The following is a 1,986-nucleotide window of genomic DNA, read 5'->3' on the forward strand; positions in this document are numbered from 1 at the left end:
TCCTGGAGGGGGCTGGAGGGAAGGGCAGCCTGGGGGCTCAGACCCAGCTGAACTGATCCAGATTCGCTCATGGTTTCTTTCACAGGCCTTCCAGGCCTGGAGCAAGAGGGTGACAGAGGCTGGGAGGATGTTTTTGTCTCACTTCCCCATCTGCCTGTGTCACTGTGGGATCATAACTACTGCTGTCCAACACCTGACAGTAATAGTCAGCCTCATCCCTGGCCTCGACCCCGCTGATGGTCAGGGTGGCCGTGTTCCCAGAGTTGGAGCCAGAGAATCGCTCAGGGATCCCTGAGGGCCTGTTGCTATCTTCATAGATGACAAGCACAGGGGCCTGGCCTGATTTCTGCTGGTACCAGTACACATTTTTACCTCCAATGTTGTTTCCCCCACAGGTAATCTTGGCCGTCTGTCCTGGGGCCACTGACACCGAGTGTGGCTGAGTCAGCTCATAGGAGGTGGCAGAGCCTGCAAAGATTAAAAAAAAAGTAGAGCTTGGGTTGCAGGTGAGACACTTTTTCTGATATCACTTACTTTCCTGACCTGGACAAGCTCCAGAGAGTCTGTGAGGTCTTAGGGTATCCCCTGCAATCCGCCCCAGTCCCAGTGGCCCATGGACTTTCCTGTTGCATGGAGCCTTTGACCTGAAAACCCACTCCTCTCTCCTGGCAGGGGCAACCCCTCAGGCTCTCACAAGCCTTTGAGCAGAGTGTGGGGGACTTCAGCCCCGCCAGCCCCTCCACCTGCAGCAGGTCATGAGCATCCTGACCACCACAGGCAGGGCCCTGCTGAGCTCAGACTCAAGGCCACGCGGGACCCAGAGTCCTGGGTCTGGGCAGGTTGGTGAGACCCTGGGGGCAGCACCTGTGCAGTGAGCGAGGAGGCCGAGGAGGAGAGGGGTCCAGGCCATGGCTGAGGCTCCCCCGATGCTGCTTCCTCAGGCCCAGGCTGGGCAGGTTCCTTCCAGGCCTCTCTTATCCCCTTGCTGAGAGAGTGGCCCGTGATGCAAATCAGCAGAGTCAGGGGCAGCTGCTGGAGGAGCTCTGTGGTTTCCAGAGAAGGGCTCAGCTCCAAGGGACGCAGAAGGAGGAGGGGAGACCCCTGCTTACCCACCCCCTCCGCCCATGGGATTCTTCTTCACCCACTGGTCCCATAGTCTGTGCTCACGTCTTTACCCAGACTGCCCAGCCTTGCTCCTGAGCTGGGTTGGTCATGGAAAAGCTCAGAGCTGAGTTTCTCTGTATCCTCCAGAGAACATAAAGGTTTTCCATTAGAATAGTGGTTGGCCTGTTCAAGAGATTTCCAGAGTCACAGTGGTGGGAGAATTACCTGGGCCCACAGCCCCCACCTCCATTCCATCCCGGCTCAGGAGACAGGTGGTTAACTTTGTTCTACTTCTCCAGGAATGTCCTGATCATAAATACTTGATGTCAGACATGAGATGTCTGGTGTAGGCTTAAATCCCTTTTGAAGACACACTCCACAGCCCAGTGCAGGGGCCCTCTTCATTCCCACTCTACAGGGGACAGCACAAGCCTTGGACAGGTACAAGTTTCACCCCAGGGCACAGCTCCTCAATGCTAGAGGAAAATGCAATTCTTGTGTGCCGGGTGCACAGAGTTGTAGAAGATCCATGGGATGTGGTAAATTTCTACCTTGGCTGTGAGTTCTACTGCCGGGTCATAGGTGCTGTGCCTCAGTATCCCCAGGGTCCTTTCAGGAGAGGGACAAATCAGTAGTAAAGGAAACATTTGCTTCATGAGGGAATGAGAGGAGGCTGCAAACTCCAAGACCACGGAACTGCATGTTTATTATAACTAAGTTGTCTTCAGTTGCTGGGAAAATGTATCAATGGATGAAAACTGAAGTCAACAGAAGATTAGTGAGCAAGTATTTTATGCCTCATGAGGAAATCAAGAACTGTGATTTGGCAGGATCGCAGGACAGAGTCGGGAACACGGAGGAGTGGTGGAGAAGGAGAAGCCG

The 1,986-nt window shown here is 54.4% G+C and overlaps 1 gene segment (V, D, J or C); it reads right to left on the reverse strand.

Annotated features, from left to right (window-relative positions):
* LOC108296893 overlaps nt 1-954 on the reverse strand; it is a 1,294-nt gene extending 340 nt beyond the window's left edge. Inside the window, 2 exon segments of the V gene segment in view lie at nt 143-468; nt 865-954. Coding sequence covers nt 143-468; nt 865-910 — 372 coding nt within the window.
* Between the last annotated feature and the right edge of the window lie 1,032 nt (nt 955-1,986).

The sequence above is a fragment of the Cebus imitator genome, unplaced genomic scaffold, assembly GCF_001604975.1.
Source record: "Cebus imitator isolate Cc_AM_T3 unplaced genomic scaffold, Cebus_imitator-1.0 Scaffold750, whole genome shotgun sequence".
Lineage (NCBI taxonomy): Eukaryota > Metazoa > Chordata > Mammalia > Primates > Cebidae > Cebus > Cebus imitator.